Raw genomic sequence first — 23,994 nt, forward strand, 5'->3', positions numbered from 1 at the left:
GTTACAGGAGCTTCAGACTCGAAATAACATCTGCCGACGTATGTGCCAGTATATTTGGACAATTTAAGGCCGTCTAGTAACAGATGATGCCACGGCTACAACTTGACATCCGCTTCGTCTCGTTTGAGTAAGGATCCTTGATTGCATTATTGTTGATCGTTGATTGCAATAACGTAACGATCGTCTGCTCACTTTCCACGGTGTATCTCCATATGTGTATTTAATTCATCCACATATGAAGTAAAAAACACCTCAACGAATTGTTTATTCTCATCATGAACAACTGAGCACGTAAGCACGATAGAACGATAGTTGGACAATCAGCAGTTCATCTCTTATGGAAGATTGCGCCCAGATAAAATTGATTGATAGAGCGTGCGCTCCGTACAGCTTCTTGTTCGGTAGGCCATGGGTTCAATACCCGTCCGGTTCATACAGGAGAATTGACGGCTGTTTGAGCTCAGCTCGCCGGGATTAGGTGAAGAGATTAACGAATGTACAATGTACAATTGTACATAGTATACCCGATACTTGCCGTTTCTTCGCATCGCCATCGTCCAATCACGTCGACATCGAAAATAAGTAAAGTAAAAGGCCGTATAACACCTATACCTGGCTGTTTCAAGTTTGACTGATACTAAGCTAATTTCCTTGATAGCTACGCGCTCAATCCACCTTGGATTCGCGATACTAGATTGACTTAGCTATAGTTTTGTTCTTCAATCTTACTTACTGGTAGGCTATCGAGTAATACGTATGTCCAGAACGCATCTTTCAAAAAGACCGTCATATATTTGCCGCAGTCCATATCGTGGCTATGAGTAATACACTGCTATCATAATATTGCGTTTGGAAGCTCGTGTAATGCGTGCGTGGGGACGCAAAATTAAAATTCCGCTTGTCAGATCACGTCCGTCCGTATGTGGTATCTTAATTGTGTATCTATATAGCGGACATGCGTCGTCATCCCTTGTTTCGCTTGCGGCGGAACATTGAAATTTCTGAAGCCAGTCAGATTCGACAATATTTGAATTTAACGATTGATTAATGAGTGACGAACATGGTGCCGACGATTTGGTTGAAACTTTACCACCGTAACGTAACGAGGTACTATTTATAGAGCATGGCCGATATATTAGGCTTACCGTATTTTGGAAATCTAAAAAGAGGACACTTTTTCAGAAATTTGAGACTTGCAAAACCGGAGAAGAATTCTCAAAAGCCGGTTAATTTTTCCCACTTTGTGATCGGCTGACTAAAAAAAAATGTTCATTTTTCCGCTCAGAGCTCAAGAGCTAAAATCACCGTTTTTCACTCCGAAATCCCCGCCGGAGCGTCATTTCTGTGCTAATTTACGGCATATCACTCGCAATTTGCTCTAAATCTGACCTAAATTTTCAAAAAAGAGGACAAAATCTCAAAAAAGAGGACAAAAGGGCGTCCTCCGAGGACACTTTCAAAAAATTCAAAGGAGAGGACAAATCCTCTTAAAAGAGGACGTATGGTAACCCTACTATTTATGTATCCGCACCGCAGAAATATTGATATCGGCGATACGGGATACGATTTTCATCGACCACTCCAATGGAGTCATCACTCTTCGAAATGGTCCAAGTGAGCCTGTCATCAGTATGCAATTGGATTGATTTAAAACAGGGTTTCTTGAAGTATGGGTCGCAACCCAAACGTGGATCGCGAAAGGTATACATTAGGGTCACGACCGCACCAGAGCGATCTTTCAATATGCATATTCGCCAAATTTCCTGTTTTTGTATGTCTAAGGTTACGGTGTTCAGTATTATAGTTACTACATTCAATAAGCGAGAGACCGAGAAGTGGTTATGACAATATTGCTTGGTCATGAAAATGTGCCGACCTTTGCATTGCACAAATTGGTTTGAAGTCATGATAAGATTTGTGCGACGCTGGCTTTTCTGAAAAGCTCTTGCGCGAGTAATAAAGGGCAGGTTAGAGAGAGGGAAATAACGGGGCCGTAAGTGCCTTGCCGGACACATATTTTCTAACTGTATTCGCAGTTGTGAAAAAACGGTATATTTATAGTATCGCTTTACGACGTCAGGGCCATTGGAATGCTTTAGTCCATGGGTGGCCATTGGCCAACCTTTTCGGCAAAAGGGCTACATGAGATTTACGAACCAATTGAATGTTGATGACCTTTTTTGTCGTCCGATAGGAGCGAACCGACTTAGGTAACATTGGAAACAAGACTTATATTGCTACGATATAAAATTGATAACTATTATGTCATGAAAACTCAGTGTTCAACTTTACAGTGTGCATTTATCTCCTGGTCCGCGAAGCGCGAAACCTTTTCAAAATGAATGAATGAATTCGATCACTAAATGTGCTACTTGCATATATTGGTGGTCGCCTCTGTATAGCACTGGGCTCATTTGGCAAGGACAGGATTATTCGGCGTTCAGATATAGCAATAATATCTAAGGTTTCGGTGAACATGCCGCTATCATGTTGTGCAAATGTTTCATCGCTGACGATCTCGCTGCGAGCGCAGAAGCGAAACCATATAGTTAGATTCATTTCTGTAAAGTACGCGTATTCATAATTTTCGGGAGGGAGTTCCAAAACTAAATGCAAGAAATCGAGTGACAATAAATCATGCGAAGTGCAAAGAAAAATTTCAAGTCAAATAAATCGGCTACGTAATATTCTACTTTATGGTCATATACGAAGATCTGTGATTAATATGGCTGGCCCCTGGTTACGCCAATGCGCCGGAACTGATATTTTAGTCATCATCAAATCTCGCGGTCAGGCTAATCAAATTTTGGTTGGCCTTGCAATTTACCTGATGTTATAACTTCGAGAATTACCTCGTGGGCCACACAAAAACTTCTGGCGGGCCACGCAGGCCGCCCCTGCTTTAGTATCCACGGGGTTGAAACGTGCGGGTGCGAGACTATTAGACACAGGTGGATACTTCGGGATCAACCGTTTCCACACTAGGACACTCAAGACATGAAATTTTGGCTATCATGCGGCTGGGAAAAGCGTGGCATCAAAAAGATCGGCGGTGATAAACCTTGCCCCGAAATGACTGCCTCTATGGTTGGCCAAAACATTCGATATTGATATTTCCGAGCGTCGAAATGGTTGGAACCAAATGCAATCCGAGCCACGCAGTACAAATGCCACCCATCGGAGGAAAATAATGTATCCCAATCTGAAATCGCGTGTGTCACGTGTCTCATTAGGTTCAGTGGAATTTCCACTTTGCTCTCTTTGCCGCTATCCGGAAACCACTGAACATTTTTTGATCCACTGCTCAATATATGATTTCCATCGTACTTTCCTCATTGCTAAATGTGCTGAATTGAATGTTGATTTCCGCCTTGAAATTCTTCTCATCGAGGAACAAATCATCCCTTTTACAATTAAATTTGTGTTATCCTGCAACCGTAATTTGGGAACAGCCGTGAATATGTTATTTTCCACCGCTCTGAATTTTCCTTTTCCTCGCCAAATGTTGAAAACTTTTGTGTTATGAACTTAAATATAGGCCTATACGCGTCTTGGACTGGAACCGGGAGTTCGATTGCAAATACATGATATTTATACGAGATCTGGTTGAAAAAAATCACAATTTGATAGCGACGGAAAGCACTGTTTTATCTAGGGTCACCATACGTCCTCTTTTAAGAGGATTTACCCTCTTTTTTGACATTTTTGAAAGTGTCCTCGGAGGACGGCCAACTGTCCTCTTTTTTGAGAATTTTGGTTAAATATAGGGCAAAATTCGACTGAGATATAGTAAATCAGCACTGAAGCACTCCGGTGGCTATTTCGGGAGCTGAGCCGGAAAATTGACCTTTTTCTTAGTCAACCGACCACGAACTGCAAAAAAATTACCATTTTTCAGGATTTCCTCCGCTATTGCAAGTCCTGCAAGTGTCCTCTTTTCCGATTTCCAAAATATGGTAACCTTAGTTTTATCATCAATCACATGCCAACTGCCAAGTATGGACGATGTGTTCTTTCAATTCAAATAGTTCACTCTTATGGTATAGTAGGCGGGCATCGTTTGCTAGATTTATATAGATTCAAGCCTCAAATAGAAACTATTACCTATAGACTTCGTTGCCATTTCGAATCATCCCACGGGTGAGTTTTTGTACAATGTACAGTATAGTTGGCATAATTTGACGATCGCCCTCGTTTCGAAGCTCCTGAATTTGAAAATAGGTGCTGATGATGTATGAAGTCATAAAATCACCATTAACTTTGTACTACTGGACTATACTGGACTACTGGATAGTTACTTGAAACGTCTGATTGCACTGATCGTCTTCACCTCGTTTTGTTCGTTTTTCGTTCGTTTTTTTCGGCCGTTTTCTGGATTCGACCTTTACGAACTTTACTGTTATCTATGTTGAGAATATTCGCCTCACAGGTGGTCAGAAGTTCTGACGTTTTAATCTGGTAGTCACCTCGGGTCGACGACTGATTTCTGGGACTCGATGCTAATGCGCACGAAGAACAGACGTCAATAGATTTTGCATGGAAATTTGATGGCGAAATAAAACCCATTTACCAAACATTTATATATTGTGGCGCGTGCAAAATTGGATTGAAAATAGTTTCTTTGGCAAAGACAAGTTTACGTTTATGCCAGTCTCAAATGACAATCAAACCAATCATTGCATGTATTGCATAAATATTTTAAATGCACATATGATGTGTATCGTGCGTATGATCTGTTGAGTAGGGCTGGGCGAAACCGAGTACCTCAGTGATTCGATTTTGAGTCATGTAAGTTCAAATATGTACCTTTTATGCTAAGTCAAATAATATACTGACGATTTTACTTCACATTATAGATGAATTGGCGTATTGTCGACTATGCCATTTCATTGCACTTTGTGACAATACCATTGGATCATCATGACTTCGTACGGATTAGTCATTTCCATCAACCTACGTGTAGCTTTGAACTGCATTTTCGTATGCTGCTATATAATCGCTCGAGGTCTCAGGGCTCCCACAGCAGTGTAAAATTCAATTCAATTCAATATATTGCCAAGAATTTCATCATTTCAATACACCACAAGACTGCGATACGATGAACGATACGAAGGTGTCGAAAAGACTTGGAGTAGTCCTCGAAATCAGCATAGTGCAACTAGTAAATCAACTGAAAATGGGGTGGAGCGTATAGACATTTGCTTACATTGAATTTAGGTCGCTATAGGGAATACTGCACTCAGTTCCTAACTTTCAATTCAATTCAATTTATTGCTAATATTTTCATCATTTCAATACACCACAAGACTGGGATGCAATGAAAGATAGGAAGGTGTCGAAACGACTTGGAGTGTAGTCTTCGAAATCAGACACCCACCTATATGGCCTAAAAAAGGAGGCATGCACTGCACATTGGATGAAAAGTAAAAGAAGATAATACAAAAGAACAGATGACAAAAAGCTGGCATGTGTCAGAAGGCAAGATCGATATGTCAGGTCGAGGTCCGGTAAACTAGAGGGCTAACTATAGAAATTAAATTTTCGTTGATAAATTAACTGTTAGTGGCAGGAGCGTGCAATTTCAGTACCGATACTCAGGGATATCTAGCTACTCAGCTGCTTGGTTGCATCAACATAGGCCTACTTCAGGGCACCTTGAAAAGAGGTGTCCAATCCCGGAGTTTCAAGATATCCCTGCCGATACTATAGAAAAAATCATCTCCCACTAGTCGATTCAGATTCAAGCACTCTAATCATTGTTCCCATCTCGGCTATTGAGTTTGTTGATGAAATCTGTAGTTGTATTCGAAGTACCATTTATTACAGATCAAATATTGTGTATGACATCACCAAGAAATGGTTACGTCAGTTAATTGCTTTGTTATCCATCTTGTATCAAACATTTATTATTGCTGGTTAGGACAATGGTCGCGGAATCGTTTGTTTCTCGCGACTATAACCCCAAAACTGAGGAGGGAAAGTATCTTTTTGTTAACGACGGAAGTCCCATGAGTTGTGATTACAGTGCCTTTTCCGTACGATCTTCTTTGCAGCAGCAAATTAGAAGTAACAGGAATAGCAGCAAAATAACGACTCCGCCCAATATAGCAGCTACGATAATTTTGATGTCCATGTTTGTTGTAGTGGTGTTTGTCCTAAACATAGAAATGCATGCTTCATAATCAGGAATATCTGGAAATTTCTAGATATCCCTGTTCATAATTCAAGCGATATATCTGAAGTGTACTTTTATATTCAAACAATAGAAATTGGCTAAATACGCAGATTACGTGCCGGGAAGGCCAGAACCATATAAGACGACTAATGATTGCCGTAATAGAGTGCTCATCAAATGAACATCTTAGTGTAGCCGACACTCTGTACAAGTGTACACTGTACAATGTACATACATCAGTTTTGCGGGGGTAGTGAAAATTTAGAAACAATATAGGCAATGCTGCAGCCGATAGATCTTTCTGATATCGCAATTGAATAGATTCATTATCGCGGTGGATTATGAAGCCTATGTATCGAACGAAATCCTAAGACCAAGAACCACCACTATACTAGGAGTCGAAGACTGATTTTCAGAATTTTGAAATGTCCTGTCTGTACAATTCAGAAACATCGAAACTGCATAGCCATGGCATGATTTCATTAAAAAAATATTTTTAGCAAGAAAGAATAAGGTGATCGTGACGTTACAAATTGCCTGTTTTAGTATTCAGAGAGCTGCCGTGAATCGTGATCGCAAATTACGTGCGATGGGTAGATTCCGCCACATGTCAGACCAACTATGGTCAACAGATGAAAATTTCAGTGTTACGTATCGTGAATCCATGCGTCAATATTAGGAGATATATGGCCATCAATTTCTTGACTAATTCGATGCATCGTCACTTACATTTTCATTATATTTACAACGTTGTGTGATTGTTTATTATTATTTCTAATTAATAAAATCATGGCGCTCGCAACAACGACGATGTTTTGCACCACAAAGAATTTTTCAAAGCGGTATAATATATTCAAAATATTAAACGAATGGCGGTATTTTATATGCGGCGTCTTGATACAAGTGGAAATGTATTACATGTTGTAAAATATTAGTGTTAAGTTACGTTTAAGCTATAAGTGATATATTCTTTCATTGAGCAACGTTCCACAGTATCCGTTATGTTATTGTGCCAGACAGAGACAGTCCATCTGAAAATGATTGACGTCTTCGTGCGTTCCACAGTAGTTACATGAGCAAAAATCGCGGCACATAAACACCGATTCGGTGAAGATACCATACCCAGTCCATTCAATGAGCAATATGCATTTGGTAATTGATTCTATTCCGATTAAAAACTGGACACTGCTCCTGGAGTGTCCAGCTTCACCACCCTGCCAGTGACTTATCAGTGGCAGACGGTTCAATTCCATTTAATAGTAAAATCTCTTTTTATCATCAAGTAGCCCTGCCGAACCGTCGCTCAATTTCGATCATATGCTAGGGTTACCATACGTCCTCTTTTAAGAGGATTTGTCCTCTTTTTTGACTTATTTAAAAGTGTCCTCGGAGGACGCCCTTTTGTCCGATTTTTTGAGATTTTATCCTCTTTTTTGAAAATTTAGGTCACATTTAGAGCAAAATGCGAGTAATATGCCGTAAATTAGCACAGAAGTGGCGCTCCGGCGGGTATTTCGGAGTGAAAAACGGTGATTTGAGCTCTGAGCGAAAAGTTGACCTTTTTTTTAGACAACCACCTAGCGATGTGGAGAGAAAAACGGTATTTTGAGCTCTGAGCGGAATGTTGACCTTTTTTTTAGTCAACCGATAACAAAGTGGGAAAAATTCACCGATTTTTGAGAATTCTTCTCCGGTTTGGCAAGTCTCAAATTTCTGAAAAGGTGTCCTCTTTTTAGATTTCCAAAACATGGTAAGCCTATCCTATGCGAACATTGCGCTGTTGGGTAGGCGGGAGCGGCATTCAGTGCTAGCGATACTTTCAAAATTCACTAAACATACTCTGCAGCGCTATTGCGCTCAGGCTGCGGTTCTTCGTCTAAGTTTGCTTCGACTTCACCCGGTTTATATTCCGTTCCTGTAAAGTTAAATAAATCATTTCGTTTAAATCCAGAACTATAAGCCTAATAGTCAGACTCAAGCCGACTTTTTCGTAAGACTTGACTCGACTCGAGTCACTTCCCAAAAATAACTCAGCTTGACTTTTCTCGGCGTTTCATAAGTGTGGATTGAGTCGTAGCTCGGAGCAAAATTTCACAGTCAATTTCAAGTCATCAAGTAATGGTAATTGGTGTCGATAAAAATCGCTGTGTCATGATTTGCTCATATTTGGATTGTTAGCGACACGCTGGTGTGATGACCTGGAGTGCGATCACAATGTCCTTAGAACACTATGGTGCGATCCAGACATGGGGTAATCGCGATTAGTAATCGTAATCGATTACGACGATTACAGCATTTTCAAGTAATCGTAATCGCAATCGATTACATTCGAAAAAAATCCAAAGTAATCGTAATCGTAATCGACTACTTCACATATCTAATCGATTTTTTTGTGAAAGGACGATTACTTTTTATTTGTATAATGAATATGACATAACCGAACATTCGTGAACAAGGAGGAGATATTCTACCAGGTTATTGATAGCGCAAACGGTTGATTTTCAAACGCCACTTCTCATTATTACGTCAGAAGCATTAGCTTTGCTCGTCCTTGCGTAAGAAGTATCCACACGTAGTAAATATATATTCGATGTACATTGTTGTGTTATTGTTAGAACAGTGTAAGCCACGCTGTATGTCAGGTTATCAATACACTCCAGACGGCACTACCTCGCAGCAAGATAATCATCACCACTCTGCCTAGTTTCTAATAGTAACTTATGTATTGATGTTTGGGTATGCTTAGATATACACAGTTTGACCGTTGCTGCTTGGCGAGCAGTAGGCCTATCTATGTAATATACGTACGTCAAATAAAACATTACGATGGTTAAAAGCAACAGCTGCTGATATATATCATAACCGTGCCGTTCTTTGCCGTTTCTCGTAACGGCACCTTGCAGTATCTGTATTAAGTGGAAGGTAGAATTTTAAGTTCACTTTATCTTATTCTCATATGACTCTACTTAAAACGGGCGCCAATCGTTATTTCACAATTCTTCACTCGACATTTACACCTGTCGCCATAGCCATCCGCTTATACACCATGTTAGCGTGGGTTCTAGGTACAATCAGGATCAAAACAGCAATTCGTCCCCCACTCCATTCGTTGGTATTGGCAGGGTTGTAACCAAGTCACAATGTTACGAGTCACAAGTCGATCTCACTTTTATAGTTTTGACACGAGTCAGGTCGAGTCATTTTCAATTCACCCCCGAGTCAAGTCCGAGTCCAAGTCAGCTAGTATAGGGTCGAGTCCGATTCATAGTGTTTGACTCGACTACGAGTACAAGTCGGTATGTTCACAGATCAGTTTTCAGATCAATCCGGTTTTAGCCACTTTTTTCAACTCTGCTCGGGTGATATCGAATGGATCGTATTCATAATATAGAAATTTTTATCAGTTTTATCAGTACGCGGCCCTATTTCCATGTACCAGGACTGCATGATGATAGACGAAGTATAAATAATGTGGTAACTTTACTATTCTTCGAAGTTACATGGAATGTCCGTCTTGGCCGTTCTAGTCTCGAGTCCTATGACCTGGTTTGAGTCATGCAAAATGACTCGAGTACAAGTCGAGTCAATACAAAAATTGACTCGAGTCAAGTCTAGTCACCCAAAAAATCGCGACTCGAGTCATTACAACCCTGGGTATTGGGGCCCCATGGTGGTCAGTTTTCAAGTTGATCACTGAATTTCGTCTTAATATGGGTAATTGCATTATATTGCTATACATTCAGATTTACCGGTAGAGCTGGGGGCACGTAATTCATAATTATAGCATCTGGTATGTTGTTATAATTACTTTATTGTATGTTGTTAATTCGTGACCTCCCGCCTTTTATGTAATCAAAAGATACTGCACTCGCCCAAACGTAAGAAAATTTTCGTGAGACGCACACACAAATTGTCATGTCATCATTCTTCTATGAGTACCCCTGCTAGCATTTGCATTGTTGGGGCTCAGATTGGAGAGACCGGATTATTCGTCACGCCCACAGAGCGCGGCTACTGACAATGGACACATACCCAAAGTTTTGGCCAAGGTCATTCTTTTGTAGCACACGTTGTGGAGTTGCATGTTGGCCGAAATTGCATACGTCTTTTGGTGTGTCGTACCGGGGTAATGACGGCCACCGAAATGCATATTCTTATGAATTATGCATGCTTTTTTTCTTGACGGGGAGAGGTATGCATTTCAAAATCGAGCTATTTAGAGACATTATCTCGAAGAAAATTTTCAAGTTAATTAACTCTCTTGCAAATACTCTATTATAATTTATGTTGATTTACGAAATACTTTTGAGTCCCCTTAGAACTCGCTCCCGGTCGTATTGGGGAGTTCGGGGTGTGGCAGTTACGGACCTGACAAGAATGCAAATCGTTGGCTGCGACGAATAGTCCTGCATATAGTTGGGAAATGGGTGCATTATGACGTAACAAGCAAATGACTTATCATTTATAAAGAAAGTTGGTATCTCATTAGACCTTATCTTCATCGCAAGCCTTATATTGTCTTCCAATATCTCCAATATATTAGAAGCCAAACAAATGTAATCGTGAGTAATCGTGATTACTTTTGAAATGTAATCGTAATCGTAATCGACTACTTCCTGATTTTGCTGTAATCGTAATCGTAATCGTAATCGCGGGATTCACAAGTAATCGTAATCGCAATCGATTACATTCGTGAAGTAATCACCCCATGTCTGACTGCGATCAATCATTCAATGATTGTGCAAATTTGCATTGTACTAAGCCTCCATTGTTATATCACGAATAAATTGACCGAAAACGTAGTGATAGAAGCTTACGGCTTACGTTGTCGTAATGCAGTGATAAACCAATCGAGTAACAAAGTATCTATCTCTATAGACTGCGGTCCCAGTGCTCAGTGCTCACATTAGCCAAACATCTTGTATGGTTCAAATCGGATTCGAATATATTTGATTGGTTTTTATTGCTCGTCAACAGGCTTAAATTGTATCTAATGTATGTGTAGGTGGTTTACTCTGTGTTGCATCATATCAATCCGATTCAACGTCATGAAATTTCGTATTCTATTCTCTATATTGGCTGCTATAACTATAGACTGGATATAGCCTACACTACACGGTTATTAACGTAGTTTTGCAGTTATATGCCTCCGTATTCGTTCCTCTATTCAAAATAACTGGCGATAATCTGCTATTCAAACAGCTAGAAAAACGTAATGGCTTAATCATGCCTGGTATATCCAAAAGTCAACTTGACTTGAATCGTGACATGACTTGACTTGACTCGAGTCACCTTCAAAAATCGATCGACTTGACTTGACTCGAGTCAAAATGTCCAATGATTCGAGATGACTTCTTGCTCGAAGGTAGTGACTTGCTCCCAGCACTGCTATACATTCAAGCAATGATCCCTCTAATTTTTGGCGAGTCTGCGCACAACCACCAACTCACTGCACAGAGCCTTGGACAGCAGTGCGTAACGACTAAAAAAAGGTCATCACTTCGGATTTTTTGTGCGCAACTTAGATTTTCTGTGCGCAGAGACCGTGTCAGCACTGCGCATTTGCGCCCGTGCGCAACTTAGAGAGAACGTTGCGTTCAAAGTTTCTGTGACGTTATAGGCCATATCAAATATTTATCCGATTCATAGTATTGATCCAGAAAATTAACGTGAATGTAGCAGTAGCAGTCTATATACCCGTTTTGATGTCTATCGTTTTCGTATATAATCCGTCCGAGTGAGTGATAGGAATAGTGAACTTGTACGTCGTATTCGGCAGCAGTCCGTAGGCTGTTACTGAATCTCTTCTGCTATGCACAGAGCATGGATCATTCTCGTCGTAGGATCCCGTCTTAACGATAACCTGAACGAGAAATCGCATTCAACGATCTGCGACGCAGCACACTTGGCGTGCGATTTGATTTACGGTTTGATTGCTGCTAGGATGTATCCACAGCTCTGAACTGACGTAGTCTTTCCCAACTGGTGGTATCCAGGAAATTGATACGTTTAAAGTATTGGTGGCAGGGTCCAGCGACAGGGATGACGCCTTAACGTCAACTGCAGATAAACTCGCAAATCCTTGCTCTGTTTAGGAAAGAAAACATTGATTACCATGAAAGTCATATTATACTCCAGGTAAGGGACTTGATTACCGCAGCATTTCGAGTTCGCTTCAGCAGCACTGATGGTCAAACTTTTTGATACGTCATATGCGCAAGACATAGTTGATGGAATATCGTATCTCTTGGAAAATGTCGACATAGCTTCTCTGTAATCAAAGTTGGTCAAAGTAGTCAGCGTTGTTATCGAAATAGAAATATAAGTAGCGCCTTTAATTTTGACTCAATTACAACTACAAGTAGCGGTTTTCAATACATTCAAATTTCCAGAGGACCTTCACGCTCCAGCTGTCGCGGCTGCGCGTCCTCGTTTCTTAACCCGTTTACAAAATTTATGGTGCGATATCTTCACCGTTGCACTTGCTCGACGCGATTAGGCAATCACGTAGAGAACGAACTTTAAATAGTTGTCAGCAGACCATCACATCGCATTACCATCACACTGATTGGTGATGGTCGTGTTTTATACATAAGAATAGGACATGATCTATTTCTGCCCTACACTGGACCCGATTTAGACAATGTTCTGACTGAACATCTTACGTTGAACGCCGTGTCTAAACCACCTTGGTGTGTACGACGGGTGCCTTTATTTTGTACATGCAAGCTAATGAAAAGCTAATGCAGCTAATTAAGCTAAGGAAAAGCTAATTAAGCTAATGAAAGGCTAATTAAGCTAATGGAAAGCTAAGTAAGCTAATGAAAAGCTAATGAAAAGCTAATTAAGCTAATGAAAAAGTAAGCTAATGAAAAGTAAGCTAATGAAAAGCTAATGAAGCTAATTAAGCTAAGGAAAAGCTAATTAAGCTAATGAAAGGCTAATTAAGCTAATGAAAAGCTAAGTAAGCTAATGAAAAGCTAATGAAAAGCTAATGAAAAGCTAATGAAAAGCTAATGAAAAGCTAATGAAAAGCTAATGAAGCTAATTAAGCTAATGAAAAGCTAATTACGCTAATGAAAAAGTAAGCTAATGAAAAGTAAGCTAATGAAAAGTAAGCTAATGAAAAGCTAATTAAGCTAATGAAAAGCTAATGAAACCAGCGAATGTAAAAATGAAGCCAATGAAGCAAGGAAGTAAGTCCAGGTTAGTATTTTGCTCATATAATTCTGGACGTATCAAATCCAAAATTTTAAATCCAAGTTTAGAATCTGGATATTCGATTCTCAATAGGGATTTTTGAATTATGATTGCAATAGTGCCAATTCAGACCTAACTGCACCCTGCAAACCGGAAGATTTGACGGCACCGACAGGTTTGTTTTGAGGTGTTCATGGTGTGTCTCGACTACTATGGTCATAAATGCACTGTACATTTGCAGCAATTGTGCCTATACTGCCAGCATGAACATACACAACATGTACAACATTTTCTGTCTGCAAGTACTGAAATCCCTGTCCATATTGGCGTATTTCCTTTCGTTGTCGTAATTTTCTGCAAGTGAATGCTCAGTTTCGTTTTATATGTTGCTATATTTTTCAATACAGTGCTACGCTTGCTCGTGTTTCAAAACTGAAAATTATCACCCAATGATATGAACAGCAGGGATGAGATGGCGTATTTCGGTTTCTCCCGAATGTGAGGTTGCCTCAACGAACCGGTGATCCGCTAAATGAGTTGACAGATATTTTCACGACGGATTCCTTTTCTGTCGTTATCGCACCTTTTCAACCAGACTGGATATCGGCACTGATGTTACGCGCCTGCGGCTATGGGTTGTCGGGACAGCTATCGTTTGGTAGAGTAGAGGTTTAACCAGAGCAAACAGTTCGCAGGAGAGAAAAAGTTCTATAACTGGTCTAGTTAAGCCTAGCAATGTAGGGTCAATATATTTTGTAAAGAGAAAGCTACGTTTTCATTGGCACAATGTTCAACGCAAAATCGGCGATGTGTAGTGGTTCCAAATATAATAATTTTCATAGTCATTGCGAACGATAAAGTAGCAACATTTTCATAGTCGTAAATGAGTATATCACGAGTATTTTCAATAATATCGCGAGATAGTACTCGCAGCATAGTTTATTTATAAACGAGGCTGGCATTGATGTCGGTTAATAATTATTATTTGAAAGATACCAATTCAGCGTCAATCAACAAACGCACACATTTCGCAATTGCAATCAGCGAAGTTTTTCGATGCGTGGTGTTCAATTAGCTTCCTTGTTACATTAGCTTCATTAGTTTTTCATTGCCTTGTTTCATTAGGTTTTCATTAGCTTTTGATTAGCTTACTTCTCATTACCTTAATTAGCTTTTAATTAGCTTCATTAGCTTTTCATTAGCTTAATTAGCTTCATTAGCTTTTCATTAGCTTACTTTTCATTAGCTTACTTTTTCATTAGCTTCATTAGCTTTTCATTAGCTTACTTAGCTTTTCATTAGCTTACTTAGCTTTTCATTAGCTTAATTAGCTTCATTAGCTTTTCATTAGCTTACTTTTCATTAGCTTACTTTTTCATTAGCTTAATTAGCTTTTCATTAGCTTTTCATTAGCTTACTTAGCTTTTCATTAGCTTAATTAGCCTTTCATTAGCTTAATTAGCTTTTCCTTAGCTTAATTAGCTGCATTAGCTTTTCATTAGCTTGCATGTACAAAATAAAGGCACCCTGTACGACATATTTCCTTCATAACTTCGGCTGACAACTATATAAAGTTCGTTCTCTGCGTGACTGCCTAATCGCGTCGAATAAGTGCAACCGTGAAGACATCGTGCCATGTAACGGGTTAAGAAACGGCGCGCAGCCGTGACAGCTGGAGCGTGAAGGTCCTGTGGAAATTTCAATAAAATGCAGCTCCATAACGGTGGCGTTCTGAAGAAAATGGCTGCGGAATTTTTGTTCGTTTTGCCCTTCAATTTGAGACCACATCATTTTTAGAGCGCAGTACCCCTTCAAGTACAAAAATCCAAAGTCCAAAAATTAAGGAGTCTTGGATAAAAACTGGCTTAGGAAACTAGCGAAGTAGAAGTAGTCAAAAAACAAAATAACTTGAGTAAGTATAATGCACGTAGTTAAGTAATGCAAGTCAAGGTACCCTTTGACTGATACGTTGGGAATCACGTGTTAAATAGAGTATATAAAATCGAACTGAATTAAACAATCTTAAGGGGCTACAAATCCGCAACTCACCTGCGGTAAGGAAACATCTCGAACAAGTACGACACATGGTATTTCGTCTCAAATGTGACGCTTCTTCTATCCTGAAAACATTTCATATTCCATGAAAATTATGAAATAATACGTTAGATCAAACATTCCTTCCATTGTCAAATTTCTCAAGTTATCGATTCCAACACTCGAACATAATTCTGTGCATGGTGTTGCAGAGGGGGTCAGTAACAAAACACCCAAATCTTCGAAGTATAAGGTTTTGTGCACTTTTACGACTAATATGCTCTGATGGTTCTGTTTCCAGACTTCCTGTTCTTCCTATACATTGTAGCAGACCGCTGGTCCTTTACGTAATATCCCTAGGTAACGCCAGGTATCTGTGACGAGGGAACTATACTGTGCTCGTAATACTGGGATTACCACGTGACCCACATACAATTGCACAATATCATGGCTTCGTAATCATAGTCGCGTATCGCTTGATTACCATTATAATCCTTATGCGTATTACGCAATATTAATTACCCCTTGTACATTGCGAAAGCTTCGCTATCCTGTCGTGCATTGCGCAAGTCTACCATTGTTCTCGTATCGGTCGGATAAGCACCGACCTCTTTCGCACGAGTCAGACTCATTTTATCACCCTACCTGACGTACCCATAACTTCTGCAATATATCCGTACCGAGTAGACTGTGGGTTGAGAAGTTGCCAACCTCAAGACAGCTAGTCGCCAGTTACGTATTGGAATATCTGGTCAGCTACCTATTGCTCCAGGCACGACGCAGCCGTCAGTTACAGCATGTAGAAATGGTTCTCCTTTCTTGTGAACATTAGACATATATTTTTATTGAGTAAAATGAAAACTAAAAATTGTCAAACAATGGCCGCTTGACTTTTCGGTTATATGAAATGCACGCAATCATATTAAACCTAAATCCTTTTAAATTTCAACTCGTTTGAAAAATTCAGTCGAAATACCACAATAGGTTAACATTTCGAGAGGCGTATATTTTCAATGCCAAACATTGTGCATCGGTTTGATAATATTCTAAAATATAGACGTGGTTCACTTTAAAATGAATTCAGTATTGTGTAATTTATGAAAACGGGATTTTGTGACCCTATTTTTAAATGTAGTCGTATCTTGAAATTTGCAAGAATTTTGAAGTCATCCACTCGCCACAGGGGTTGCTAAGTTTTCAAAGTGCAATGTCACCAAAATATTTTGGGAGCCGCTGAAATAGAGCATTCGTTAATATGTAGGATAGGTCTGTCTAAAGCAGTGGCTCTCAACTTGGGGGGGGGGGCGTGAAAGCATCTGAAGGGGGACGCCAGGAAGCGGTCAACTGAAATTTGTTTTCGCGCTCTGCGCGATTTACCTCCAATTCATGCCTGTTTCTCTATATATAGACCGAATTTCATGTTTTTGAATTCTCTCATCAACAGTCATAACCTTCCTTACCATCAAAATATCTGTTGGGGTTGCTAGCATCCCGGTTGGATTTTGTGATATGACGATAAGGGGGGCGCGACATGTTTCAATATCATAAAGGGGGGTGTCTGAAAAAGGTTGAGACCCACTGGTCTATAGCATCAACTCGATTGTCGAAGTTGTCATTCGAATTTTACAATTACTCTGCTCTAATAGAATTTGAGGAGAAAAGACTGTATTGAGTAAGCACAACTGGCCGTTATATGATGTATACTAGCTATATTGAGATAAATGTCATGTTCTCCAGTATTTCTTTCCGTTAAAGAGCTCACACATTAAATAATTGATCCATGAAATAATCGTCAATTGTTGCTTTGCAAATATGCATAGTAACGAAAATCTTACTTTTGGTATGGCATAGTAAACGCCCAGTCGGTATTGAAGTAGATCCGTTGACGTCATACACGATAATCCTTGTGCAAAGGGACACGATGTTGCATTGCACCAGCAGTTCACAAGCTCCCCCTCATTCTCATAAGTTTGACTTTTAACAGCATCTGACTCGTAGCACTCTGATGCGTTTTTTGTACTAATCCATATTTTCGTAAGGCTTAAAACAAAGAGAAGCACAATGTTTAAAAACGCAAGAGTCGCACATAGCTTTATCTGGAAGTGATATTTTCTATAAAACAGTCCTTGATTTGTTTGTTTGTTTTTGTAGTATTCATGGTGTCTGTCGACTACTATGGTCATTTACACCAGGCCGATGTTCCTCATTTTTATTCTGTGTTATTCCGTGACACCTAGTTATAGGAATTCTGAAGTCGACCTCGGCCGGACTCGAACCCGCAACCCATTGGTGTTGCAGCCGCATTTGAATATTGTATAAGGATGTTCAACGTTTTCCATAGAGACGGGTTCTGTGAAGTCAATGGTCCACCAATGGGTCGCAGGTTCGAGTCCGACAGGAGGTTAACTCCGCAATCCCAATGCCTATACACTAGGGATGGTGTGAACCTCTGAAAGGTTCAGGTTCGTGTGAACGCGAACCTTTTTGAAAGGTTCTGTGTGAACGCGAACGTGAACCTCATGACGTCACATGACGTCATATTGCTAATTCCAGCCCTATATTTGAATGAAGTGATAGCCTATATTAATGTGCACGATACATAGCGACGACTCGGGCCACATAATGGCACAATGCTGAAGTACATATTTACATTTTAATCGTCGCTAAATGATTCAACTGAGGCAATCAAATGATATAATATTCCTATAAATCAATATCTTCCGTCGCTTTGCCGACAATTTCGACGAGGACTTGCCAGGGAAAATAAGCTTACGGCTTAACGGTCCAGGCCAGACCGGAAATGTATTCGGCGTCTGAGTATTGCTACACGGATATTGAGCAGAGTGTAAAAACGGGTTTCTATACTTGCTACCGCTATTACCCCACTAACAAGTTATATAACAATAGCGAACATCCCAATCGCACGGATGTCGTTTTTATGATACAGTAAACATATGAAGACAAGATTGACCACGTAAGCTAGCTAGATTTTTACATAAGAAAACGATATCAATTGAATAAGCATCATTCGCTATCTACATGTAGTGTATTTCGCTATTGATGTTGTGTGATTGCCGGTCAAGCTCATAGCAGAGAGTCACTAAATATTCACAAACGGAAAGCTGGATATTTCGAGTAAACTTTTGTTAGAGAGCAAATGAAATTTTTGAAATTGTCAAGGTGTTGATTGTTTATGCTGCCAGTGCCATGCATAGAGTGGTCCACAGTTGAAATGCAATGAATTTGAACCTAATCAGTTATAATGAAGTGAAAATTGTAATATATATGAAATAGGTTCACAGTGCAGAACCTACCAAGGTTCTGTTGTGAACGCGAACCTCAAAATTTCCGAGGTTCACACACAGAACGCGAACGTGGACCTCGCGTTCACACCATCCCTACTATACACTATACAAATACATACAGGTTCCTCATCGACAGCCGACGCGCGTCAGCGGTGCCTCACAGAAGCCTTTAGCCATAAGTCCGTAGTTCAGCAATCATCGGATTGATATCGGCCTATCAAAATACTATGGACTACACAACAACGACACAATACCCTGAGAGTATATATTTTTTCAAGTCTTTGAAAATAGGAGGTGTTTTAAAACACGCTTCTGGTAGGGCGGGATTGAATATTGTAGCCCTGTCGCGGCCTTGTATATATGCACGAGGTCTAGCACTGAAACTTTACGTGTAAGGCCTGACCTACGTACTCACAGCACAGCGAACGCATTAGTTCCTGCTTGAAAATAGATGACACCGAAGTCAAAAATATACAGGAAAGGCGCGTTTCACCCCTGGTCGAATCCTACTAAGCTGACAATTCAAATATCACTCTGCAAGTTAGCATATGATAAAAATATGTTGTCTGGTGGTAATTTACCGTGGGCAATTAGTGGTCTCTCTCACCATATCGACGCTCTAGGGGTCAGACTACTTAACTAACTTTTGCATAGTATTATATATATATACAGACAGTGGTTGGATTCGGTTGGTTCGCACAAGTTCTATAGAACCGTCTCATGAAGTGTTATGGGATCAGCGAACGGCATTACTGCTACGAGCGAGATAGTGTAATGGTTGCGCGTCCGGCTTCTCCGGCGCTTCCGGTATAGCTCGTGGGTTCGATCCCCGGCCGGGTCGGACCAAAGACTCGAAAACTGGTATCCGCGTCTATCCTGCTAGGCGCTCAGCAATCACGGGTAGCATGGAGGAGAAAAAAACCGGGGGTGCAGACTAGATGACCTTACTATAAAGGCCGTATCGCATCTCCGACGTCAAAGCATCTGGATGGTGCAGGCGATAAAGAATACCATCTCTCTCTCTCTCTCTCTCTCTCTCTCCTCTCTCTCTCTCTCTCTCTCTCTCTCTCTCTCTCTCTCTCTCTCTCTCTCTCTCTCTCTCTCTCTCTCTCTCTCTCTCTCTCTCTCTCTCTCTCTCTCTCTCTCTCTCTCTCTCTCCTCTCTCTCTCTCTCTCTCTCTCTCTCTCTCTCTCTCTACGTAGCAGCACCGACTGAAAAAATGTTACTTTGCTATAGAACTGACTATTAAAGCAAAATGAATCCGATCATAGTATATAGATCTAGTGAAATTAGTCAGCGTTACAACGTAAGTAGAAGTAGCGCCGTAAATTTTTACTCAACAAAAATGGTAGTACTAATGTTCAACACATCAAAAACCACTTCAAATGGAAGTAGAAATGAACGGCTTGGCAAGTCATCAAATAAGTAGTTTCAAACAGTAAACATGGCATGCTTTTTGCAGTTGATCGGAGGTGGCTACATTTAAAATTGCAATGTGTATCTATGTATGACTAACGCAAAACGACTAATGATATTAACTCATATATATTTAGTTTCCGTGCTACAGAGTCTATTTCACACGGTCGGTATGACAACTTAACTTGAGAGTAATGCGAAATCAGCAAAAACTACCTTTACTTTCTACCAAATCCAAATCGTAAAGAGTGGGTAGGCGACTAGGCGTACTGTTGCCCGAAAAACCGCTGAAGTAATATTGTAAGCAGTCTAGCTAGAAAACATAACCACTTGCGTATAAGTGGAGCAAGTAGGCACCGAAAAGGCATAAGTACTTCGTTACTGCCCACCGCGTATAGCCTACCTTGCTTGTGGGTCCTGAAATGGTGTCATGGAACTCTTCGGGACAGCTGATGGCTTCATCCGAAACAAAAACCCGTCTAATGTCGATGCTGAAAATCGAAATATATAATGTTTTTGGAAAACTAGAAGTTGGTAAGTTTGCGAGGACTCGTCGTATCAACGTAACCGTCGCCACCGGTTATTGTCCAATTGACGGTAGTGTACAACAAAATGCTGCCGTTTGATATCGTCATCCGGGTTTGGTGTTTCCAACTTATCTCAATGTCGTTGAGCCAACCTGTAATAGATTCAAAGCGTTATTGGCCCCTATATCCCTTGCAGACACCCATCGAGATCTTACATTTGAATAGGAAATGGGGTCGTTTCTATATTTCAATTCTACGACTGCTGGGACTACCGGCAAATCTAAAGTCACTCCTCAGAAGTTCGCAATCACATGCTATCTCAAATCCATTCAAGGAATTCATAGCGACCAACATTTACTCATGGTCGTGACTACACAGCCCGAGCGATATTGGGATTTTGGCCGATACGATAAAACCGATTTCTAACACCTTCCCCGATAAACCCTATTTATTCAGCCGATCTTCAAAAGAGGTGGAATGTACCTTAAAAGTGCAGTTTCAAAACTTCAGAGCATTTATTTAAACGGTTTTACAGCCATTGTCATACTTGAAGATGAAATAAACTAGAAAGGCTGCATATGGACAGTGGACACCTTGAAAGTGTAAGCTATTTTGAAATATAGCAATATTCCCAGTCTAGCGGTCAAGGATTATAGTTTTCAGAATTCCCGCCACCTTTTGTGACGTCACAAAAATTACCGATATTTTTTCGCCTCCAATGACCGATTCCGATGATTCTTACAAAGTGTGATATCGACTCAATATTATATCGGCGAACCGATAATCGGTCGGACTCTATAGTCGTGACGTAGCGTAAGGTAAGTCCGTGAAGTTGTACGGCAATACGGGTGCCACTGTGTCATATTGTAGGAATGGTGGAATCCCCAACAACTTTCTGGTTCGTATGAACACGAAATTTTATAAATCGTTAACACGAACATATGATGGCATGTGACATCACAATGCGAAATCAAACACAACTCGTGATTTTTCTCCATCCCGTTTACATATACACTAGTACATACACGATCAAATATTTTGCTTCTTACTCTTTCAGTTCAATTTGTTGAGAATTTCATCAGATCAAACATCATATAGGTTTTCGATACAATGAATAGATATGAAGGAATCAAAATACCATGGGAAAATCAATGAAACTACCACAGTGCCATACAAACAGTGGTGATCAAAGTTATCACCGTTGGTAATCCCCAAGTAATTGTGGAAGTAATGCCGTAAATTTTCACTCCATTACAAGTAGAAGTACCTATTTTGAAGAGAAGTCGAAACTACTTCAAGTGTAAGTAAAATCAAGGTATGAAAAGTACTTAAGCTACGACGCAAAGGTAGATATAATCAAGGGGTTGCAAATCGTGGGTTGTTTTGATCTCGCAACGTGCATCCTCTCGACTATAACAGAAAATGACTATAAAATCACACATTAAATATGCGCAGTTCGAAAATACATTCATTTACCGTTATCCCGGAGATATTTCTCCAGGTTGTTGACAATGACAATTTTTGACAATTTCTCTCATAACAGCGATTCAGATATCACAAAATATGTCTACTTTACAAAATGCAAAGTGTAAAAAGCAATTAGTTTTGCCTACAAAGCAGCTAACTAGAAATGGCAATAGTCTAACAACATAGCTACTTGAGTCAGTGGTAAACAAATCTACTTGAATACTTCGAAAAAGTAGAAATACTTCATAATTACCTCTGCCTATAATCATAAGTAAGCAATGATTACAGTGGAACGTTTACGTTGCCCGGACGAGTAGGAATAACACTGAGATTGAGATTATACACTATTTAAACGATCACATTTCTTTGTTTTTCAATGCCCTTATCTGCCGAGAACATCATATCGGTTTTCGAGCTTTTATCATTCTCGAATAAAACACGTAGGGGGTGAGAAATGTGTTAGATCAGTACTTTGCATTGCAACAAGACATATTTCAACGACTACTTCACCTCGGAGACAAAGGCGCACAAGTAGGCTACAGCACACGCGCGTAAACGAAGAACAGCTACCATATGATCAGGACTGAATACAAGAAAACGCATTGCTCTATCAAGTATGCCGGACCCGAATTGTGGAACAGCATCTCGCCGGCTATCCGACAGTCGTCGATCATGTCCGCATTCAAATCGAAATACAAGCAATTTCTTCTAAATGAATACTAGTCAGTATTCACCACGACCTAACATCGACCTCGTCCTCCGCCACATGTCACCTCATTTTCTCGCTTGCGTCTTATATTCTCTGCATTACTTTTCATTCAGTGTGCATATCTCTTATTTACTTCGCCTAGGCTAAGGTGGGTGTCTGATCTTAAAGGCTACTCCAAGTTGTTTCGACACCTTCCCATCTTCTCATTGTATCGCAGTCTTGTGATGTTTTGAAACGATGAAAATATTAATAAACCTGATTGATTGATTGATATAGAAATATCATTTGGATACGCTCTCAAATTTCCTCCTGCCCACAATAAGGACTTCACCTCAATAACCCATACATATTCTGTTTTATTTCCCGATATGGGCAATTTAGGTCTACTTGTAGTATTTACGCAGTCAGTATTCAGTACTCACCCTTTCTACATCGTCTCTTTACTGTCCTCGCCAAAGACAGAAGTATAAGTGCAGACAAAATATAGATCGACTTTCGAGTGATGTACAGCATACTCAACACAGCTCGTGTATTTCAAGGTAGGTAAGCTAGCGACGCAATACTTGAGAAGACGGTAAATGTATAAGTTCAATTGTGTTACATCACATTTGTGCAGGCTCAGGGTATAGTTTGCGCAGTTTCCAATCAAATATCTCGACCTTGTAGGCTAATGTCTAATTCTACGCGTTCAGCTATCAGTTTTCTCAAGTAGTCATACACACACGGAGATAACGGGCTTATAGTTATTATAATCGACATTCTGTCTCTGTCGCATTCTACTAAATCCTATATCACGACCACGACGAATGACAGCGCACTCGCGTACAGGCCCTATTTGTAGTGTATAAGTCATGCTCCGCTTTTACATATGACGGAGATGGCGAAGAAAGTAGGATCGGCAAAATTATAATCTCGATCGGCGACCAAAACAATGCCTGCGCAAAATAACGTGCACATCACACGCCTAATAGGAAATGACGCATGTTAATGTTAGTAGATATAAGGTCCGGACAAAATAGACCGGTTAATTTTGCGATTCTGGATAAGGAGGGGGAGATCCGGAATTTTGCAATATTCAAAAAAACATTTATTACACAGAAAATATTGTGTGTGACGTAAAGAAGAGATAAGTATACGTGATCAGATCATATTTCAAATTTC

General features: G+C 40.1%; 1 protein-coding gene across 5 annotated transcripts; it reads right to left on the reverse strand.

Moving 5' to 3' along the window:
• Positions 1–185: 185 nt before the first annotated feature.
• On the reverse strand, positions 186–23,507 carry LOC145433319 (uncharacterized). Of its 5 annotated transcripts, none has more exons than XM_080310390.1 (10): positions 23,256–23,507; positions 20,699–20,809; positions 20,534–20,621; positions 17,245–17,449; positions 15,425–15,495; positions 12,331–12,446; positions 12,102–12,262; positions 11,873–12,038; positions 8,015–8,090; positions 186–4,205 (listed from the first exon to the last, which is right to left on the reverse strand). In XM_080310390.1, the coding sequence occupies exons 1-10, from the start codon at positions 23,344–23,346 to the stop codon at positions 4,130–4,132; spliced, it is 1,161 nt and encodes a 386-aa protein (XP_080166516.1). In that variant the 5' UTR covers positions 23,347–23,507; the 3' UTR covers positions 186–4,129. The 5 variants fall into 5 exon arrangements, with proteins under 5 accessions (XP_080166516.1, XP_080166515.1, XP_080166519.1 ...); XM_080310389.1 differs by lacking the exon at positions 186–4,205 and adding an exon at positions 5,800–6,155 and having other exon boundaries at positions 23,256–23,422; XM_080310393.1 differs by lacking the exons at positions 186–4,205; positions 23,256–23,507 and adding exons at positions 5,800–6,155; positions 22,134–22,247.
• Positions 23,508–23,994: the final 487 nt, after the last annotated feature.

Source organism: Botryllus schlosseri, chromosome 2, assembly GCF_051294905.1.
Source record: "Botryllus schlosseri isolate E-star chromosome 2, Bs_hap1, whole genome shotgun sequence".
Lineage (NCBI taxonomy): Eukaryota > Metazoa > Chordata > Ascidiacea > Stolidobranchia > Styelidae > Botryllus > Botryllus schlosseri.